General features: G+C 37.0%; 1 protein-coding gene across 1 annotated transcript in view; it reads right to left on the bottom strand.

Annotated features, from left to right (window-relative positions):
• ZYG11B (zyg-11 family member B, cell cycle regulator) overlaps positions 1–19,017 on the bottom strand; it is a 90,427-nt gene that overhangs the window by 30,824 nt on the left and 40,586 nt on the right. The window contains exons 4-10 of the mRNA XM_059135980.1: positions 14,802–14,942; positions 12,285–12,461; positions 10,638–10,702; positions 6,669–6,768; positions 6,143–6,193; positions 3,594–3,755; positions 3,440–3,487 (exon numbers count right to left, since the gene is read on the bottom strand). Of these exons, the coding sequence (XP_058991963.1) occupies positions 3,440–3,487; positions 3,594–3,755; positions 6,143–6,193; positions 6,669–6,768; positions 10,638–10,702; positions 12,285–12,461; positions 14,802–14,942 (744 nt within the window). The remainder of the gene's footprint in view (positions 1–3,439; positions 3,488–3,593; positions 3,756–6,142; positions 6,194–6,668; positions 6,769–10,637; positions 10,703–12,284; positions 12,462–14,801; positions 14,943–19,017) is intronic.

The raw sequence follows: 19,017 nt of genomic DNA, 5'->3' as shown, positions 1-19,017 counted from the left end.
GAATCCCCTTAAATGCTTGGCTGAGTATGATGCAAAGTGAAGCTCCATGAGGCTAGGAAAAGAACTACCAGAAAGCAATACATGAACACATCCCCATATCACAGAGGCTTAGGACAAGTACACGTTCCCACCAGGCAGAGTGAAGACATCACATAATAGAGTATTGCATAGGAGTGGAGCTAAATTATGTATCAGTCCTTGGATAAAGTCTAATCTGAAGCCACTATAACAAAGCAAATAAATAAGCTTTGAAAGGAACAACTTGATCTGTGAGTAGCTCAACTATAAAAACAAAATCTAAAACTCTTTAAAGAAAAACAATAATATCCAGCAAAAATCAATGTAAATTCCACAATGAATGGCATCTCGCCAAAAATTATCTGGCATACAAAGACTCATGAAAATATGATCTAAAACCAAGAGAAAAACTCTGTTACTAAAATGGACTCAGAAATGACAGGGATAATAGAACTAGCATACAAAGACTTAAAATAGCTACTATGAATGTTATAAATATGACTCAGGATGAAAGGAAAACGAAGAGAGAAAATGAAGCTATACAAAGATTTAAATGTAACTTCTAGAAATAAAAAGTATTTATATATACATATACACACACACATATATATCTCTGAAATGAACAATATACCAGGTGAAATTAGCAGCAGATGAGATGTTGGAGGGAAAAAACCCCTTGTGAACTAAAAAACAGAGCTAGAGGAAACATCTAAGCAAAAGCAGATAAAGAAAAAACAACAACAAATTTTGGGAGAAAAGCCAATAGATTACTTTGTGACCTATGAGATAATAGTAAGCAATCTCACATACTTATAACTGGAATCCCAGAAAGAGAGAGGAGAGAAGGTACCAAAAAAAAAAAAAGTGTGTGCGTATATATGCGTGTGTGTGTGTATTTAAAGATACAAGGTAAAGATATAAAGGCCAAAATTTTTCCAAATTTGATGAAAATTATAAACCCAAAAATCGAACAGAAAAAATATCCATTTTAACTCAATAATCAGCAGAAATTTAATTTTTTTTTAAGAAATGTAACTCTTGAAAGTAAAAGCAAGATTCTTTTTCATACAAACAAAACCTGAGTGAAAATTCATTGCTACCATACCTACACTAAAAGATATGTAAAGAGTAGTATAAATAAAAGACACATTTCTCATTTTTAATTCTATTTGATGGAAGATTGATGAGGACACATACTTCTGGACAAAATGAAGTAAAAAGGTGTCAGAGTTACTCTCCTATCTGAAATAACTGAAACTGTTTAAGGGCAGGAAATGATAAAAAAAAAAAAATTTTTTTAAAGGTTTTATTTATTTATTTGACAGACAGAGAGAGATCACAAGTAGTCAGAGAAGCACGCAGAGAGAGAGGGGGAAGCAGGCTCCCTGCTGAGCAGAGAGCCCCATGCGGGGTTCGATCCCAGGACGCTGAGATCATGACTTGAGCTGAAGGCAGAGGCTTAACCATACTGAGATACCCAGGCACCCAAAGAAAGTAATTTTATAATGAGAAGGGGTCAAATGGAAGGCATAACAATTTTAACAGCTTATGAACCTAATAACAGAGCTCCAAAATACATGAAGCAAAAATTGATATAACTGTGAGAAGAAATAGATAAATCAACAATTATAGTTGAAGATTTCAAAACTCCTATCAGCTGGAACAAGCAGTCAGAAAATCAGTAAGAACACTTGAACAATAACAACCAATTAGACTGACTGACATTTATAGGACATTATACCAAGAACAGCAAAATACATATTCTTCTCAAGTGTACATGAAACATTTACCAAAATAGAACATATTGTGGGCCATACACAGGTCTCAATAAATTCCAAAGGACTTAAATCAAGGTATGTTCTCTGCCCACAAAAAAATTGCTAGAAAAGCATTTTAAAGCTCTACAAGCTTTCTAAGTATTTAAAATAAGTTCTACTTTTCTTCTTATGGTGATGTGAACCAACTTCTGTATCTAATAATCCTATGAACCCTGAATAGAACAATCAAAAACTATGATCTTCTTAATACTTCCCTATTTCTGGGCTTTTGGGTCCTTTTACATTTTCTACTTCATAAAAAACTAAAACTATAGTGAACAGATAGGTCTTCTTTAAATGTCACCTTTCCCAATAATCCATATCTCATTTATTATCTCATACTCATGCATCTGTAAAACAAACACTAATCTATAACTTTTTTAACTCACTCATCTATGCCTCCTATTATCTAATTTCTTAAGAGCAGAGGTCTGCTCTAAAATAGCTTTCACCATATAGGCACTTCTCCTGTTGCAGTGATTAAACATAATAAACATTTGCTCCTTCAACATTGCCTCAAAATCTTAGGGGGCTCACTTTAATCTATATCTAATAAATTTAGGGAATGTCTAATTTGTTAAGCAGTCTTTTAAGTACTGATTATTAATTACCAAACATAGCATGTAAGGACACTTACAGGTTAGTGACATTTCAAAAAAGATTTATTTATTTATTTATTTATTAGTGACATTTCAAAAAAGATTGATTGATTGATTGATTGATTTAGATGGTGTGTGAGTGGGATAAGGGCCAGAAGGAAAGGGAGAGAGAGAATCCCAAGCAGACTCCTTGCCAAGTGTAGAGCCAGACACGGAGCTTGATCCCAAAACCCTGAGATCATGACCTGAGCCAAAATCAAGAATCTGATGCCTAACCACCTGAGGTATTCAGGTGCCCCAGTTAGTGATATTTTTTCATGAGACTTTTTTTCTGATTATAAAAGTAAAATTGCTCACAGTGAAGCGCTATACTAGACCAAACCATATATAATAAAGTATGTAACTTATATTTTTCCTTTTAATGTGGTAAAAATCCTTTTATTTTTAAAGATTTTATTTATTTATTTGACAGAGAAAGACAGAGTGAGAAAGGGAACACAAGCAGGGAGAGTGGAGAGGGAGAAGCTCTTCCTGCTCAGCAGGAAGCCCTATGCAGGGCTCAACCTGAGCCCAAGGCAGACGTGTAACAACTGAACCACCCAGGTGCCCCTAATGTGGTGAAAATCTAGTATGTATATGTTGTTTATAGCCTGCTTTTCTCATTTTATTATATTGTATATATTTTCTAATGTCATTAGGTGTTTACAAATAGAGAAAAATTCCCCCCCCCCTTTTTTGAGATTTATTTATTTGAGAGAGAGAGTGTGCCAGGGCAGGATGGTAGAGAACACAAGGGGCAAAGGGAGCAGACTCTGTGCTGAGCATGGAAATCCACGTGAGGTTCAATCTTGCAACCCTGAGATCATAACCTGAGTGGAAACCAAGAAATCAAGAGTCTGCCACCCACACACCCTGAGAAGCATTTTTCAACGTACTACCTCAGAAGGAAAATAACTGATTACAGCTTGGAATTTAGCAGGAAATGTTTATATGTTTTTATCTTACCAAAAGTCCTAGGACTTTCTGTTGAATGGATGACTCAGTTGGGAAAGACTGTAAAAAGAAAGAGAAACCTATAACTACCTAAATAACCAAATATAATAAATGAATACTTAAAATCAATCAATGTCAAAACTATAGGCTAAATTCCCATTCTAACCTCTAGAACCCGCATGAAGAGTTCTAACCCTTGGTTTTCAATAAAATGTCTGCAAGTGGTTGGAGATTCATCTGTGAGGTTCCAAAGTGCACTCAAAGTAAACTTCAAAGTAGTGTCCACTGAATTTTGATTGGTTTTTTGCTTCACTATTTGAAGAAGTTGCTGAAAGAAATAGAATGAATTTCTCATCACAAACTGTTATTATAATTAGTCGTGGTAATCACAAGTCATGAAGATTGGTCTCATGGCTTAAAACATTTCCTATAAAAGTTTTTAAAAGTACAACAAACATCTTCTTTGGTCAGGCTTTTTCCTTCAACAAAAAAAAGTATAGGATCTTCAAAAATACTTTATTATTCTGATGATACCTATAATCTAGTACCCTGTAAATAAAATAAAAAGCAAACCATTTAGAGCTGAGGAAAACTATCTTACCCAATTAGTCACAACATATATTCATTTAGATCCTGGACAAAAAAAGTAGAGGTGGAGAAAGGGAAAGGAATCTACATTTATTAAGTATCAGCAAATTATATCCTATATTATAGTACTGTTACGTTCATTTTTCAGCAGAGGAAATGTAGACTGAGAAATATTAAGTAATTTGATCATAGTCAACTTAGTAAGAGAAAATAAGAATTGGAAGACCTAATTCTATTGAATTCCAAGTCTTCCTTAAGGAAAAAAAAAGAACAAACAAATTACATACAATAGTAAGAGAATCAAAGTCTATATTGGAATTGAATAAGATAATAGCTTTGAAATTCCATTTGTAAATTATTTCTGTCATAGCCATAACCCAAGAAATTTAAGTCTGAAAGATAAATATTTTGAAACCTAGATAAGGTATCCATAATTCCATTTTTTGATTATAGTTTTGGGGGTAAAGTTACACGCAGATCAGGAAAAAAATTTTTTAGAAATAAAAACACCTCAGGGGGATTAATAATCATTAAGTGGCTAAGAACGTGGCACTAGAATCTGCATCTGTGTAACCTTGTTTGGCAATTTATTCCTTTGTTTCCTCATCTGTAAACTGTGGGTGATAATCAAGAGATTAAATAAAGGCTAGTGATAATCACTACTACCACTACTACTGCTACTAATTCCTGCTAAACTAAGTTTCATTTTCCCCTAAAGCATATAAGTGAATTACTTCCTTAAAATCTTTGAATATATCTCCAACCAAAACTACTGAAACACATGTATAACAATGAAAAGCCATATTTAAAACTAAAGTGTCATCCCTGAAAATAGTAAAAAATAAATAAAATCAGCATCCCTTCTTATCTAACATGTATTTATTTTGTGCAAAGCACTTAGCATATATTACTTCAAATAATTTTTTTTTTTTTCAAAGTAAGCTCCATGCCCAATGTGGGGCTTGAACTCATGACCTGAGATCAAGCGTTGCATGCTCTACCAACTGAGCCAGCCAGGTGCCTCCCCTTCAATTAATCTTATTTTCCTTTTCATTTAATCTTCATAGTAACTGTACAAAGTAGCTCATAACCTCTAAGTAAATTTATGTGATGGCCCAAGCCAGTTAACTGCCAGAACTGGGAATAAACCCAGATGTGTCAGTTCCAGAATTCCTACTCTATTATACCATCACAGCTTTCTCCTTTCTTTATATTACTCTTTTCATTCCTATTGCTATTATTATATGTATTAGACTGTATTACAACCACATCCACATAGCTATTTTCTCTAGTACTTCTTATGGACAGAAATTATAGATATAATTCAATGTGAATCCCTAACATCTAGCAAGGAGCTAGCTACATATATTTATCAAAGGAATGACTTTCTCATTACATACATAATACGTAAATCACAGAAAAAGGGAGTCTTTTGGGGTACTTGGCTGGCTCAGTCGGTGGCAAGTGTGACTTTTGATCTCAGGGTTGTGGGTTGTGGGTTCGAGCCCCATGCTGGGTATAGAGATTACTTAAAAATAAAATCTTAAAAAGAAAAAAAAAGGAGAGTCTTTCATTTGACTTTTCCATCTACCATTATTGTTTAAACACCTCAAGCCAGGATTGTAGCAAGAAAAGGAAAAAGAGTAGACTTTTCCTCCAGTCCTCCCTAGGACACTGTTTATATTTACTCTCTTTAAAGATTTTTAACTTTTTGCTGTTCATTGTATCATCTCCTTAACTGAGAAATCAAAATCATTTGTCTGTTATTTAAATTATCTTTTCCCCCAAAGCATCTAGCACAATTTCATGCCTACAACGGTCTCTACATTTTCTTCATAAATAACAAAATAACAGAATTTTAGGTCTAGATACGATCTTAAGGTTTATTTAGGCTCCAATGATTCACAAAATTTGTCTAAGTTCACAAACTGAGTTTACAGTTAGATCCTAGGTCATCTGACTCCTAGTTCAGGGCTCTTTCCATATCTGTTGAGGAATAAAGCTGCTTCTATAAAAATAAATGAATATATCCAGGTAGAAGTAACAAAAATAATGTTTTGAAATACACAACACTGCCTGAAAATGAAGACTATCTAGTGGTTTGCACAGAGGAGATAATAGACTTACCCTGACAATGAAGAGCTCAGCACCAAGCTGCGCAGTTTGTTCTGTTGAAAGCTGCAAACAAGCAGAAGACAAAGTAATTAAGTCCCAAAACTCACTAGTGTGAGTTTAATATAACTCATGGCAACAGGCTCCAAAGGTCAGACTAAAATCTCTGATCAACATGGAATTCTGCAATACTGAATGTAGCCTGAAAAAACAGGCTGGCAGGGCGCCTGGGTGGCTCAGTGGGTTAAGCCGCTGCCTTCGGCTCAGGTCATGATCTCAGAGTCCTGAGATCGAGTCCCGCATCGGGCTCTCTGCTCGGCAGAGAGCCTGCTTCCCTCTCTCTCTCTGCCTGCCTCTCCATCTACTTGTGATTTCTCTCTGTCAAATAAATAAATAAAAATCTTTAAAAAAAAACAAAAAAAAAAACAGGCTGGCAAAGAGGCTTACTAACTTTTCTGGCACATAGGTTTTGGAGAAAATAGTAACTGCAACGGGAGACAGCTTCCTACAGAAAACTGTTCAATTATGGGAGTTCAGATACCTTGGCAGCCAGGATGGAAATGATAGCAACAGCCATTCTTTGCATGTTTTGATCCTCATGGTTGCACAGCCACTGCATGACAAGCTTGGCTGCTTCAAACCTGAAAACACACAAAGGGTTTTCCATGAATGAATCTTGGAGATGGAGGCAGTTTCAGAGTTCTAGCTGGGAAATGATGCTACAATTTAGGTAGGTGAGAAAGAATGGGAAAATTCCTCTTAACTGATAACAGAATAATTATACTTGAGTGTTTTGGAAATGGTGCCTAGCTGTTAATTCTTTTTTTTTTTTTTTTTTTTTAATTTTTTTCTAGCTGTTAATTCTAACAACACTTTGTAAAGAAACAAGAGTTTGGGAAATATGACCAAAACCATCTGATATTTATCTTCTAGAATTATAACATATATCTAACCTATAGTAATTTCTACACTGTACTATTTTCTGGGTCCTTACAGCATCTAGCACAACAGAAATATTCATTTATTCATTCACAAGCATTTACTGAGCCTCTGGTTTGTGCCAGATACTGTTCCTGGTGCTGGAGACAGAGTAGTAAACAAAATAGAAAAATATTTCTACTCTCATAGTGCTTACACTGTAGTGTGGAAGATAGATGATAAATAGGTAAGTAAAATATGTGACATGTGCTGTAGAGGAAAAAAAATTAAGCAGGTAAAGAGAGGATATGAAATGTTGAATTTAGGTAAGGCTATTAGGAAAGGCCTCACTGAAAACTTTTGAGGAAGTAAGAAAGCTGGCTGTGTGGTTATCTAGGGGAAAAGCATCCTAGGCAGAGGGAAGGAGACACGACGACCTTGCATTGGGAATATGCCTGGAGGTTTTGAGAAATACCATGGAAGCCAGTGAGAGCTAGAGCAGTGAGAACAAGAGTAGTACTGAGACAAGAGGTCAGAGGTAACAGGAGTGCCATATCATAAGGTCTTTGTAAAGAATTAGCTTTTACTCCAGAGTGAGACAGGAAGCCACAGAAAGATTCTAAGGAGAGATATGACATGAACGGACTTATGTTTTTAAATAGGATTATTCTATTAGCTGACTTTAAAATAAACTTCAACAGGCAAATAAAGAAGCAAAGAGCAGTTCAGAGGCTACCATAATAATTTTGGAGAGAAATCACTTTTAGTCTAGTCCAAGAGATAGAAATGAAAGTGATGAGAAATGGCTGAATTCATGATATATTTGGAAAATAGCTGGATTTGTCAAAGGACTTGAATGTGGGGTGTGACATAAGGAGAGAAATCAGGATGACACTAAGGAATATACCTATAATTTCTCCTTTCAAGACCTGGCTCAAATGTCACTTGTGCTGAGAAGTTTTCCTTGACAGGTTTATCACTGCTTTATCACTGCTCCTTAGCATCTGTTTGTAATTCTATCAGAGTTGTAACAAACAACCATTTGTTTATAACTCTGTCAGAGTGATTATCTGCAGCTTCACATGAATCCTCCATTGGCCCATTATTAGTTCCTTGAGGTAAAGGACTGTAAACTATTCAGCCCTTTATACCAAGAACCCAATACAGAGCTTCACACATGGATGTTTAATAATGTTGTCTGAATTATATAGATAAAATTACTCCTCTGCGAATTCCTTCAAATTTACTATTACCTCCTTTCTATTCCCAAGGCCATCTTGGATTCTTTTACAGTAGATTTCTAATGGGCCATTATACCTCCACTGTTTTCCCTTCAATTTGTGCCTTAATATTGGTAATACATAAATCTGTCAGAGAACTTAGGTATGATGTAATTCCTGTACTCACAATATTTCTGGACTCTAACAATGGGCCCGAACTTTCAAATCTTTTTTCCTGCCTACCCAATGCTTATTGCAAAATGGACTGCTCATTAGTCCTCCAACATGCCCAGAATTATGATTAAGATAGCCTTATAGTTAAGAGCACAGATTCTGATGCTTCTTGTATTTTGGAGTTTAAATTCTAGTTCTGCCTAATGTTACTGATAATAATAAAATATATTATTTTATCACATGAAGCAATGCAGGAAAGTTGTTAAGAAAATCACACATTCTGGAGTCAGCCCGGTTTCAAATATTACTTCTACCACTTACTAACTTTGGGAACCTGGGGCAATTTCCTTAATCTTTCTGAACTTCAATTTTCTCATCTGTAAAATAATAAGATCTATTCAATAGGATTGTTGTGAGGATTAAATAAGATTACACATAAAACTTAAGACTTAGTACAGAACTTAGCACACACCAAGCTTTTGATAAAGGTTATTTTTTCTAATATTATTACTAACTTCCTCTGTACCTGTATTTGTGCAATTCCCATGACATAAAACAATCAATCCAACCATCTCTCATCTTCAAAGCAATATAGCATGGATGTAAAAAGTAGAGGTTCTGGAGTCATTCTGGATTTAAATCTAAATTCTGCTACTTGCTATCTTATCACCTTGAGAAAATTACTAAACCTCTCTGTGGCTGTTTCTTCATCTATAAAATGAAAATTATAAGAATAACAATTTCACAGGACTTTTTTATGGGCTGAATAAGCATATGTAAAACACTCAGCACAGTGCTTGGCAACAGAAGTGATTTATACAGGTTAGTCATTATCTTTTTATCTCAAATGCCATCAATTATCTTTATTATCTCAAATGCCATCACTAACATGAAATCTTTAATGATCACCAATCAGATGAAATCTTTCCCTCCTCGTTGGGGGGCCCAATGCATTCTGTCATCTTCTTCTATGAAAAATTCTGTCTTCTGTCATACTCATTTTTCATTCATTCATCCATCAAACATCCACTTAAGCACTAGAGACAAAGAGATTAACCAATCACAGTCTCTGACCATAAAGAAGCTCAAATCTAGCAGTGTATTGGCTAGATCAGAGGTAAGTAAACGATAGCCTACATATAGTGATTTTATAGCCGTGGGTCCAGCTGGTTATTTTCGGAAGTTTTATTGGAACATAGTAAAACCATTTGTTTATGTATCATCTTCAACTGCTTTAGGAAGTACAATGGCAGAGTTAAGTAGCTGCAACAGAGACCCTATGGCTAATGAGCCCAAAATATTATTGGCTAGCCCTTTAAAAGAGGTTTCTCAACCCCAGGGTTAGTTGACAATTTTCTTTAGGAAAGTGATTATGTTTTTAAGAAAAAAAAAAAGGAAAGTGACTATGTCTTTCCTACATATGACTTCATGTAATCAGTACAGATGCTCAGTATTTATAAAATAAAAATTAGTAACCTACATGAGATATATGTAGTTATAGGTTTGTCCAAACGATTTGAAATAGTAAATGGAACATCTCATTCCTCAGCTGTGCCAGTACTTTACACAAATAAATCACAGTAAAATTGCTGCTTGAGAAATAGACTTCTCATTAAATCATAAGTATATTTTCTTTTTCAATACCATCTTTAAAAATTGTATTTAAAATAGATGACAAAAAATCCTTTTTAGCTCTCAAATCTCATCTTAGAAAACAAGGGAAAACACTTTTTAAGTTACTTGAATCCAGCTATATAACCTCCCTTAACCTCTATTTAAAAAGTTTCTTCTTTAATTCAGTATCAAATAATAATAAGAGGTATGATACAGAGAAAAGATCATGACCTAAAACTAGAAGACTTGAGTCTTTCTAGCCTTGCAGTTACTAGACACAAAATCATGGGCAAGACACTGAGTCCATATGCCTCAGTTTCTTCAGCCTAAAATATTGTATGAATATTCTAAAAACCATAATATAAATTTTTAAGCAAAGGACTATGAAAACAGAGGCCAATCTGCTAACAGGAATGTCAAAGTACCAAATCAGAGAAAGTAGAGTTAGCATTCTATAGGATAATGCAGAATCCCATTCACTTATTAACTATACACGAAGGATATGCCAACTGGCAAGAAATGGCCCAAGACAGAGTTCTAAAATTCCGTTTTGGCCCATTTTAAGTTCTAGGGCTAACACTTGCCTGTTGAATGGAACATCTTGAAGGATCCGGTCACTGCAAAGTGAAAGGAGGCAATTCTTCTGTAACTAAAGAACCAAAGGGAGAAAGAAATTCCTGAATAAAATATTGCTTTCTTATTTTTTAACTAGGTGTAGCCTCTATAAAAAAAGGAAGATCACTGATGAAACACCAATGATTTCTTACAACTTTTGTTCTGCCTCCCCGTTTTTGAAAGACTGACTTCCAAAGAACCCATGTGAGTTTACTTGTGCATATTCTTTGTCTTTTCCATGAGACGAGGTAGGATAATAAATAGAATTAATATCAGCTAATCCCCCTTCCTTCTGGTGGACTTTGGGTGGATTCTGCTTTGTCCTCTAACTACCTGGCTTCCAGAAGCCATAAAAACCAAAGCCTAGGGGTGCCTGGGTGGCCCAGTTGGTTAAGTGGCCAGCTCTTGATTTCAGCTCAGGTCAAAATCTCAGGGTCCAGGGACTGAGCCCCACAATGGGCTTGTCAGTGGGGAGTCTGCTTGAGGATTCTCTCCTTCTCCCTCTGTTCCTCCCCATGTTTGCACGCATGTGTGCTCATTCTCTAAAATAAATAAATTAATCTGGAAAAAAACAAAAACCAAAAAACCAGAGCTTAAAGCTTATCCAATTTGGTAACTGCCCTCAATGAGGCTTTACTGATCCAATCACCTATCTGGATTGCCATTTTTTTAAAGATTTTATTTATTTGAGGGGCGCCTGGGTGGCTCAGTGGGTTAAGCCGCTGCCTTCAGCTCAGGTCATGATCTCAGGGTCCTGGGATCGAGTCCCACATCGGGCTCTCTGCTCAGCAGGGAGCCTGCTTCTCTCTCTCTCTCTTTCTCTCTACCAGCCTCTCTACCTACCTGTTATCTCTCTCTGTCAAATAAATAAATAAAATCTTTAAAAAAAAAAAAAAAAAAAAAAAAAAAAAAAAAAAAAAAAAGATTTTATTTATTTGAAAGAGAGAGAGAAAGCATAAGCAGGGGGAGGGACAGAGGGAGAAGAGGCTCCCGGCTGAGCAGGGAGCCCGATGCAGGGCTGATCCCTGGACTCCAGGATCATGACCTGAGCTGAAAGCACATAGATGCTCAACTGACTGAGCCATCCCGGCACCCCTGGATTGACATTTTTACTTGATTTTTGGATTATGAGTATTTTTTACTAAGTTGCCAACTAGCTGCTACATTTTAAGAATGAAAAATATAATTTTTATATTTTCAGTTTTCATCCTGACAATAGGATAGGTTATATACATACCATATGGCTCGAAGTAGAAAACCCATGTCTTACTCATTTCTGTATGCGAGTACTTGATAGTGCCTGGCCCAGAATAGATGTGTTATGGGATATTTGCTGAAATTATCCAAAGTCAGGATTGAGGTGGAAGATGAGTTTTTTATGGTTTGTACTATTTCCCTCAATATTTGGATTTAAATACTTTCAGGCAGGGAATCTACTCTTTAGTTTTCTACTTCTCTGCTTTCCTATACTCAGTCATACCATAAATTTATTACTTTGCAGGCTGCAAAGGCATTTGAATTTCCAGATCTGGTCTACTAAATTGAACTCTATGGAGGTAGGAGATGGGTGGGGAACACTAAAAGGACTATTTGAATAGGAATTCCCACACGCTTACCTGCTGGTGATTGGGAAAATGTTCCATGGCTTTGAGCAGCAAATGAGTCACATCAGCCAGGAGTCGAACAGGCATTCCTGCAGCAAGATCCTGCTTAGTTAAGTTAAACACACAGGCGCTTGCTGCAAGTTGTACTGGCAAATTCATAGGGTGGTTTCTCATCCCAGTAACCACAAGCTAGAAAAAAAATTAGTTCTCTTTATTCACGCTATTAATATAAGCCCTCTTAACATAGCAACATTACTTTGTTGATCTCTAACAATTTCTAAGCAGGCTTAAATTATCTTTTTTATCCTCATGTGCAAAGAGCCTAGGGCATAGCAATCACTTATCAACACATAGTTCTCACCTACCTGGTCCAGGAAGGTATCAAGTTGTTCATGTCCAGGAATTTTTCCGTAGGGCTAATGAATCTTTTCTATTCACGTAACTCATCCAGACCTAGTACAGTGCCTCTTATATTCTAAGCACTAAATAAATTCTTACTGAGTTTAGAGTAAACCAGAGGCAAACTTTTCACTCTCAAATTCCGACATTCAGTTTCTTACGAACACTGCTAAAGTCATAGTACAATAAAATCCATTTGCTTCCCTCTGGCCTACGTAACTATTTCTCATCTTTTCCTCTCTCCTCAATCCCCAACAAATCCTCCCAATCCTCACTATCAGCTAAAGAACCTTGCTTCCAATTATACGGAGAAAAAGGAAACATTCAGAAAAGAATTTCAGACTCTCACTACCACGTGTATCCCCCTTGCCAGTACATAAACATGCACATGCTGTTTTCCTATTACCATAAATGATCTTTTTGGGTTCTTCTCTGAAGGTAATCCCTCCACTTACATGTTACATCTTTTGCTTTTTGTCTACTCAAGGACATTGCTTCAGCTGTTCTTCTATTTCCTATATCAAGTTTTTATTCTGTACTGGATCATTCATATCAGCATATAAAAAGCTGGTTTTTTTCTCCCATCTTAAAAAAGAAAAAAAAAAAGTTCCTGGGGCGCCCAAGTGGCTCAGTGGGTTAAAGCCTCTGCTCTCAGCTCAGGTCATGATCCTGGAATCCTGGGATCGAGCCCCACATCGGGCTCTCTGCTTGGCAGGAAGCCTGCTTCCTCCTCCCTCCTCTGCCTGCCTCTCCACCTACTTGTGATCTCTGTCCGTCAAAAATAAATAAATAAATAAATAAATAAATAAAAATTAAAAAAATAGTTCCTCAGCCAACTACCATCTTTTTCCTTTGCTCTCCTTTAGAACTGAATCCCTTAAAAGAATTTTCTATATTCATTTCTCTCTGTACCATTCTCTGAATGAATGAATGAGTAAATATTTCAGATCAGGACTAGAGGTTCTTTGCTGCTCAGGTTCACAGTAACCAAAACCAAAACGGGTAATTCATATACCAAGTGCCAATATCCTCTGGTATATATGGAGGGGTGGCTGTGTTGGGGGTAACATCTCAGGGACTGAAATGTTATTGGTTCCTATCCAAGCGTACCCTATTCTGAAAATTTAAGATAATGGGGTGGTTAGGTCATTTCTCTCTGCTACTAACTTACTGTTACTTAACCTCATAGATCTGTAGTTACACAATCTGTAATACTGTTGTACCCACTAAATGAGGCATCAAATATAATACAGTCCTATACTCACTGATTTCAAATATGTATTAGGATTATCTTGGGGATTCTTTCTTTTTTTTTAAGATTTTATTTATTTATTTGACAGAGAGAGATCACAAGTAGGCAGAGAGGCAGGCAGAGAGAGAGAGAGGAGGAAGCAGGCTCCCTGCTGAGCAGAGAGCCCGACGTGGGACTCGATCCCAGGACCCTGAGATCATGACCCGAGCTGAAGGCAGCGGCTTAACCCACTGAGCCACCCAGGCGCCCCTAAAATGCAGATTCTTGTACCTCATCCAGCCCTATTGAATCTAAATTTCCTAGAGTGGGCTTCACAAATATGTTTTTAAAAATAATATTCCAGACTTCTGGTGGACAAAGGACACAATCTGATAAACATGGCCCTAAACAATCAACAAAAATTAAGAATCTTCCTTTCTTGCCCTTCAAAAGCTGTCTTGATTAAAAGATTTTAATTGGGAAATATCATGAATTAATTATGAAAGCACAGGTGCTTAAAAGTGCATGGGAAGGTGCCTTATGGAATACCAATATTATATATCTTTAAAAAGTCTATACGGAAGCAATACAATGCAGTGTTGTGATTCCAGTCATATACTTTCATTTTCTACTGCAGATGGTGAAAAAAATATCACAGTGGTCACTGGTTTTAGGTAGTTAAATATGAAGTAGAAGGTATTTAACTTCAATAACACTATGCAACTATCTTCTCTCTCATTTATGGCTAACAACTGAAATCATATATCATCAAACCCATTACAAAAAAAAAAAAAAAATCAAAGACTAAATGCAAATTTTCACCGATTTTCTTCACAAAGCCATCATCTGTATCCAGGAAGATAATTTTAAAGTTTTCATATCCAGTTTCTTATTCTTACCTTTAAAATTTCTGGCTTTGTTTTTTCCATCACATGAGTCAGGCTAAAAAGGTGAAATAGAGCTTCCCGGACAAAGAATGCCCGTTCGCTGTACCGCTTCAATGCTTCTGCAATCTGAGTTTCATTGGCTTCTCCAGACACCTTTGAACATAGCCATAAGATTAGCTTTTAGGATTTCTTCAACCCTCTAACTTTCTCTAGCCAAACATCATTTGTATAGATGGAATCTGGTATAGCCATGTAAGTCTTGAAACAAATGCGAATGATTACTTTCCAACCCACTCAGAAGAGTCATCTTATGAAGGTGTACATATGCTAAAGAGATATACGTTAGATAGGCTTAGACCCTATGATAAGCCTATGGGTAACATTCTCTATGCTGCACCTAAAGTAAATCTTAAGTAAATCTGTCTCTTAAGATAATTCCTTAATTTCCCTTAACTCATGTTAAAGCTACACTGGTCTTTTTCCCCTGATCCTTCAATCACCCAAGCTCTTTCCCAGCAAAAGGCCATTATATATATAACTTGCTTATTGAAATCTTTCTTTCTTCGACTAATTTCTACTCATCTTTCCCTATTCAAGTTAAATGACACTTCTTTAGAGAGCCCTTCCCTGACCCATCAATCTAAATCAGGTCCCCATGAAACATCTTCATAACCATTACCATAATCCCTCCATTCAACTGACCCATTCACCACTATATCCCAATAATTAGCATTATGTATGGTTCAGAATAAGTGCTCAATAAGTATTCATCAAATAACTGTGTTAATTATTTCCCCCAGATTTATCTAGCTCTTATTCAGCTCCAAGAGATTCTGTTCAAGGGCACCTGGTTGGCTCAGTTAATAGAGCATGAGCCTCGGGGCACCTAGGTCACTCAGTGGGTTAAAGCCTCTGTCTTCAGCTCAGGTAATGATCCCAGGGTCCTGGGTTGAGCCCCACATTCAGCCCCGCATTGGGCTCTCTGCTCAGTGGGAAGTCTACTTCTCCCATCTCTTTCTCTGCCTGCCTCTCAGCCCACTTGTGATCTCTGTCAAATAAATAAAATCTTTTAAAAAAGAAAAAAAAATAGAGCACAAGACTCTTGAGGTTGTGAGTTTAAGCCCTATATTGGGTGTAGTATTTAATTTTTTTTGAAGATTTTATTTATTTATTTGAGAGAGAGAGAGAAAGAGAGTGTGTGCTCCTACACGAGCACAAGTTGGGAGGGGAGGGGCAGAGGGAGATGGAGAAGGAGACTTCCCTTTGAGCTGGAAGACTGATGTGAGGCTGGATCCTAGGACATTGGGTTATGACCTGAGCCAAAGGCAGCCGCTTAACCACCAAATGATCCACCCAGGCACCGCTGGGTGTAGTGTTTACTTAAAAATAAATAAATAAATAGATATAGATTCTGTTCAAAATTAGGTCTAAGGAATGCCCCATTTATATAGATTCATACATATATCTTAAACTGTGGCTCACACAGTATTGAGTAACCGAAAGTATATAATGTAAAGTGACTTTATATAAAAGTAATCTAACTGAAAAGTGAAAAATAAATGATGGTAATATCACCACTGATCCCCAATGAATTAATGGAACTAGTGTCAACAACCACTAACATCACAGAAAAAAACCAACCAAACAAACCCATATATTATATACTTCCTTACTGAAAGAGCACAATACCTAAGACTCCTGCCCAAGGGATCAAACTTGAGTCTGATTAAGCCTCCGAATCTAGCTACTAATTTGCAAAAAAATACAACAACACAGAAATAGGCACCATGAGTATATAATCAGGAATATCCAGGGGGCCCTGGCTGGCTCAGCTGGTAGAGCATGCCACTCTTGGTCTTGGGATTGTAAATTCAAGCTCCACACTGGGTGTAGAGATGACTTTAATAATAATGATAATGAGGATGTTAATTAATATAATTATTATTATTAATTAAGAATATCCAGACTGAGACAAAGTCTACAAGTCCAAAAGGTTGGATCTTTTAATAGACAAATTGTAAGGAAAAGAAAGGAAGGGAGAAGGAATCTGTAAAATAAAGGTATTCAAAAGACATATAATTTGTTTTTTTAGTTCTTTTTAAGATTTTATTTATTTGTCAGGGTGGAGGTGGGGAGGGCGAGCCAGCGAGCACACACATAGGGAGAGCAGCAGGCAGAAGGAGAAGCAGGCTCCCTTCTGAGCAAGGAGCCCAATACAGAACCCAATCCCAGGACACTGGGATCATGACCTGAGCCAAAGGCAGACTCTTAACTGACTGAGCCACCCAGGTATCCCTCAAAGACATATAATTTTTAAAAATGAGCAAGATTAACTAAAAGCCTAGAGATAAACAGATCATAAAACTATTAAAAAATAAGGACATTATTATTATTATATTATTTTTTTGAAGATTTTATTTATTTATTTGACAGAGAAAGACACAGCGAGAGAGGGAACAGAGGCGGGGCAGTGGGAAAGGGAGAAGCAAGCTTTCCACCGAGCAGGGAGCCGGAGGTGGGACTCGATCCTAGGACCCTGGGATCATGACCCATGCCAAAGTCAGATGCCCAATGACTGAGCCACCCAGGTGCCCCGACATTATTATTATTAAAGATAGAATAGAGGTTAATTTTATGGAGAAGGAGAGAGCTATGATCAAGATGGGGCACAGAGAAACTTCAGGGTAGCTGAAAGTTCTATTTATTAACCTGAGTAATGGCTTCAAGCGTGTTCACTTTATTTGCATTTCTTTTTTTTTTTTTTTTTTGCAGGAGTGGGTGCGGGGGAGACTAAGGGAGAGGGAGAAAGTCTTAAGCAGGCTCCACACCTGGACAGAGCCCAACATAGGACTCGATCTCCCAACCCTGAGATCATGACCTGAGCAGAAATCAAGTCAGATGTTTAACCAACTGAGCCACCAAGGTGCTCCCCTTATTTGCACTTTTTCTTCCTTCCTTCCTTCCTTTCTTCCTTCCTTCCTCCTTTTCTTTCTCTCTCTCTTCCTTCCTTCCTTTATGGGGAGAGAGAGAGTGTGTGTGTGCAAGAACAAGCAGCAGAGACAGAAGAAGAAGCAGACTCCCTGCTGAGCAGGGAGCCTGATGCAGGGCTCCATCCCAGGACCCTGAGACCATGACCCAAGCCAAAGGCAGATGCCCAAATGACTGAGTCACCCAGGCACCCCCGCACTTCTTAAGCTACACATTTGTTGTTTATGATCCTGGCATCTGTCTTATCTATAAGAAGGTTAAAAAAAAACAAAAAAAACAAAAAAAACCCCAACCTGTCCTTCAGAGTTATAATCTCTTTAAATTGGAAGACTCAGACTACAGTACACATCGTGCCAAATGGACACAAGAGCACATATTAAGTAAACATTTGTAAAACGGTAGAAACAACAATGAAAGTTTCTTTTTTAAAAAATAAATATGTATTTTTAACGAATCTGTGACCATTCTTGTGTTTCTCCTCACTCAAACAGCAAACCCACACCATTCCTGTAATAGCTGAAAGAGCTGAGTGGGGCAAAGGCACCTGGTAGTGCTAGCTGTACGACTGTCCAAGGACCAGTTCTGTCCATCTACTATGAAGACAACTCTATGCTCAGAGAAGCTAGCCCTGAAATGCTGTGCTCTCAAGCAGACACCCCACAACCTAGACTAGATGGCAGTCATTTTTATGTTCACACATCACACTAACTGGGTGCTGCCTGGTTGTCAGAAAAATAGTTGTCAGTTGGATTGTAAAGCTCCTTCTCTCCCTGAGGGCAGAACAATGGAAGTTTCTTTACAAATGCTTTTTAAACTATATGAAGTAGGGGCACCTGGGTGGCTTAGTCAGTTAAGGGTCTGACTTTTCATTTTGGCCAGGTCATGATCTCAGGGTCCTGAGATCGAGCCCCATGTGGGGCTCCTTGCTCAGGGCAGAGTCTGCTTGAGATTCCCCTTTCCTCCCCCTCTGCTCCTCCATCTGCTCTCACGCTCTCTAATAAAGGTAAATAAGCAAAATCTTAAAAAAAAAAAAAAAAGAACTGTGATATATACTACATGCATATTGGTCTTGATTATGTATTCATATATATAAGTGGTTATTGAATAATAAAAATTTCCCAGATGTTCAATTCTTTTTGAATTATCCTGAACTTTTTCTTAGATTTTTCTTAGACTTGTAAAGACACTGAAATACTACGTGAAATAAAAAAAGGTTGTAAGAGGGAATATGTTTAACGAT

This window comes from Mustela lutreola, chromosome 10 (assembly GCF_030435805.1).
Source record: "Mustela lutreola isolate mMusLut2 chromosome 10, mMusLut2.pri, whole genome shotgun sequence".
NCBI classification, from domain to species: domain Eukaryota; kingdom Metazoa; phylum Chordata; class Mammalia; order Carnivora; family Mustelidae; genus Mustela; species Mustela lutreola.
Note: the sequence above shows the minus strand (reverse complement) of the source record. Positions and strands in the feature narration are given on the sequence as shown.